Source organism: Sitodiplosis mosellana, unplaced genomic scaffold (assembly GCF_009176505.1).
Source record: "Sitodiplosis mosellana isolate CC-2019 unplaced genomic scaffold, AAFC_SMos_1.0 Smas_scaffold_1, whole genome shotgun sequence".
Lineage (NCBI taxonomy): Eukaryota > Metazoa > Arthropoda > Insecta > Diptera > Cecidomyiidae > Sitodiplosis > Sitodiplosis mosellana.
In genome coordinates, this window is record NW_022595244.1 from 5487433 (window position 1) to 5489940 (window position 2508).

The 2508-nt window shown below is 36.2% G+C and overlaps 1 protein-coding gene across 1 annotated transcript; it reads left to right on the forward strand.

Annotated features, from left to right (window-relative positions):
- The first annotated feature begins 234 nt into the window (after positions 1-234).
- LOC129574608 (solute carrier family 35 member B1 homolog) lies at positions 235-1933 on the forward strand. The gene is made up of 3 exons (XM_055456842.1): positions 235-485; positions 561-671; positions 893-1933. Exons 1-3 carry the CDS (start codon positions 353-355, stop codon positions 1807-1809), a joined length of 1161 nt encoding a protein of 386 aa, XP_055312817.1. The 5' UTR covers positions 235-352; the 3' UTR covers positions 1810-1933.
- Positions 1934-2508: the final 575 nt, after the last annotated feature.

Below are 2508 nucleotides of genomic sequence, written 5' to 3' on the forward strand. Positions count from 1 at the left end.
CTTGTCATTTTAAAATGTGAAAAATTGCGATGATAAACTTTCCAATACAAATATACACAATTTTTGGTGTGGCCAATGGCTGATAGCGTTCGTATCTTTTAACATGAGCGTATTCAAGTAGCATTATCACTTTCATCTACAAATTTTCATTCTGTTGAATGGATTAGGCCGAGTACGAGATGCAGAGATAACTTCACATTACCTACGAAAGTTCCGTTATAAATGTCATCGCTTCATTCAGTCGACAGTCAGATTGTGTTCGAACGTGCTACCGTTAAAACAGCTAGGAGAAAAATAGAGAATAAAGTGAACGCTTTGGAAAGTGAAAAGTGATTAATTCTTTCGATTCAAAATGACTGTTAATATTTTCGGCGTAGTTAAAAATATCTGGACCAGCAATGGAAAAATTAAATTTCTGTTTGTTGCTTTGGGCATTTTGGTGTCATTTGTGTACGTTGGTGTATTCCAAGAAACGATTATGAGAGGTTTGTGAATGAATGTTTGCAGTGGTTTTTCGGTATATTTTTGTCATTAAAATGGTTTTTCTGTGTATTCTTTAGGTTGTTATGGTGGTGAAGAGAACGACAAAAATTGTGAAACGGGAGAAAAATTCAAATTCGCTGTTACACTCGTCTTCATAAAGAGTTTCTGTGGCTTAGTGTTTATTCAAGGTACATGATTAGTTAATTGCATAAAACAGTGCAGGTGTAAACTTCACATAAATGCCAATAATTTAACATATCAAACGCACAATTCTGAGAGTGCGAATGCTATTTGCTTGACATTTAAGTCAAGTTGCGATTTTTAATTCCCAAGTCAAACAACATTTTTTCTCAAATCAAACCTATGTGTTCTAATGAAAAAATGAACTATGTTTTTCTGTCATTTTCAGTTTTAAATTGGATACGACCTGAGAAGAATAAAGACACAACCCACTGGTTGTACTATGCCAGTACAGCAGTGGCAAATTCGTTGTCCATGGTCAGTTCGAATATGGCACTTCGATGGTGCAGCTATCCAATGCAGGTCATATTCAAATCGGCCAAGCCGCTGTCCGTGATGGTGTTGGGCTTGATGTTCTGTAAAAAATACACCATCCAGCGATACTTCTTCGTATTGATCATTGTGACGGGTGTGATTGTATTCAAGTTCTTTGAGGCAAAAGAGCCGAAAGCAGAACAAGTCGAAAAACGAAGCGTCGACAGCGAAAGTGACGGTGAATATACGGCGACTATGATTCAAATATTGGGAACCGGTTTGTTGTGCTTCAGTTTGACCATGGACGGTGTGCTTGGTGCTATCCAAGATAAAATGCGAGCCGTTTCGCGTCCAACATTCCGACAATTGATGTTTAACATGTGTCTTTGGGTCTGTGGAATCCTTTTGGTTTCTATTTTAGTAACTCGTGAATTTTTGGAAGTCATCCCATTCATTGGTCGTCATCCGAAAGTCATTTGGCACTTGGTCACATTGGGTCTTGCTGATGCCGTTGGCAATATGTTCATTTTCACGATGATCTCATGTTTCGGCGCCTTGGCCTGTTCAGTTACTGGAACCGTTCGGAAATTCTTCTCCGTCATATTCTCAATAATTTTCTTTGGAAATCCATCGACGCCGTTGCAATGGATCGGTGCCGCTTTGGTATTCTCAGGTTTACTTGCTGATGCCGCCTTTGGCAAGAAAAAGAGAAAGGTCGCGAAAGGAGAAACAGCTGATGCAGACGTTGAAAAAGCTGAAAACAACGACAAAGTAGAAGAAGCTGATATCAAAAAAGACAATCACACAATTCAAGAAATTAGCAAAAATTAAACGTACTTCATAATCTTCTAATACTTTATATTTATTCTATAAATATATATTTTTATTATTCATAAGCTGAAAAAATGGACGAAAAATGAAAAAAAAGTTAATAATAAAATGAAATATTTAGAATTAAAATCGTTCTCAACTCTGATTTACAAGTGTTCCAATATCTACTGATATGAGGTGAGTTAAATGGTATAAACCACTTATCCCAATGATTAACGTGATATGATAACTACAATTAATTTTGATATTGATACCACCGTGTAACAAATTTCAACTTTTTCTTCTGCACATGAGAAATTCTGATTGCTTGTTTTAGAGGACCAAAAACCAAGCACTTTTGCATCATTAGTTTGTTCGAAACTCGAACAAAAAATGATATTTTCATAGCAAAATGTATGAAAAACGTAACTTTTGTTTGGGAGGTACCTCGAAAAGTCAATTTTGAGAGTTTTTGTCTGGGTAGACTCCCCATATTTTCGAGAAAAAATAACTTTGCGCTAAGATACTATCCCTGAAAAGCCTATATTTAAGGATTTTTGGCCAAAAGTCGATTCTTTTAGAGTTGAAATCGAACCAACCAAATATGCGGCCAGAAATATGTGAAAACATCACTCGATTTGGTCATGTAAGTACCCAAAATGTTTGAAAAGGATCATACTAGATGTTCAAAGGCAGAAAAGGTAAAAATCATTTGCCTTT

Excerpts from the sequence above, each read along its gene's own strand:
- LOC129574608 (XM_055456842.1), top strand. The coding sequence starts at position 353 with ATGACTGTTAATATTTTCGGCGTAGTTAAAAATATCTGGACCAGCAAT. Across the intron at positions 486-560 it reads CCAAGAAACGATTATGAGAG|GTTGTTATGGTGGTGAAGAG; the intron begins GTTTGTGAATGA and ends TGTATTCTTTAG. Across the intron at positions 672-892 it reads TGGCTTAGTGTTTATTCAAG|TTTTAAATTGGATACGACCT; the intron begins GTACATGATTAG and ends TGTCATTTTCAG.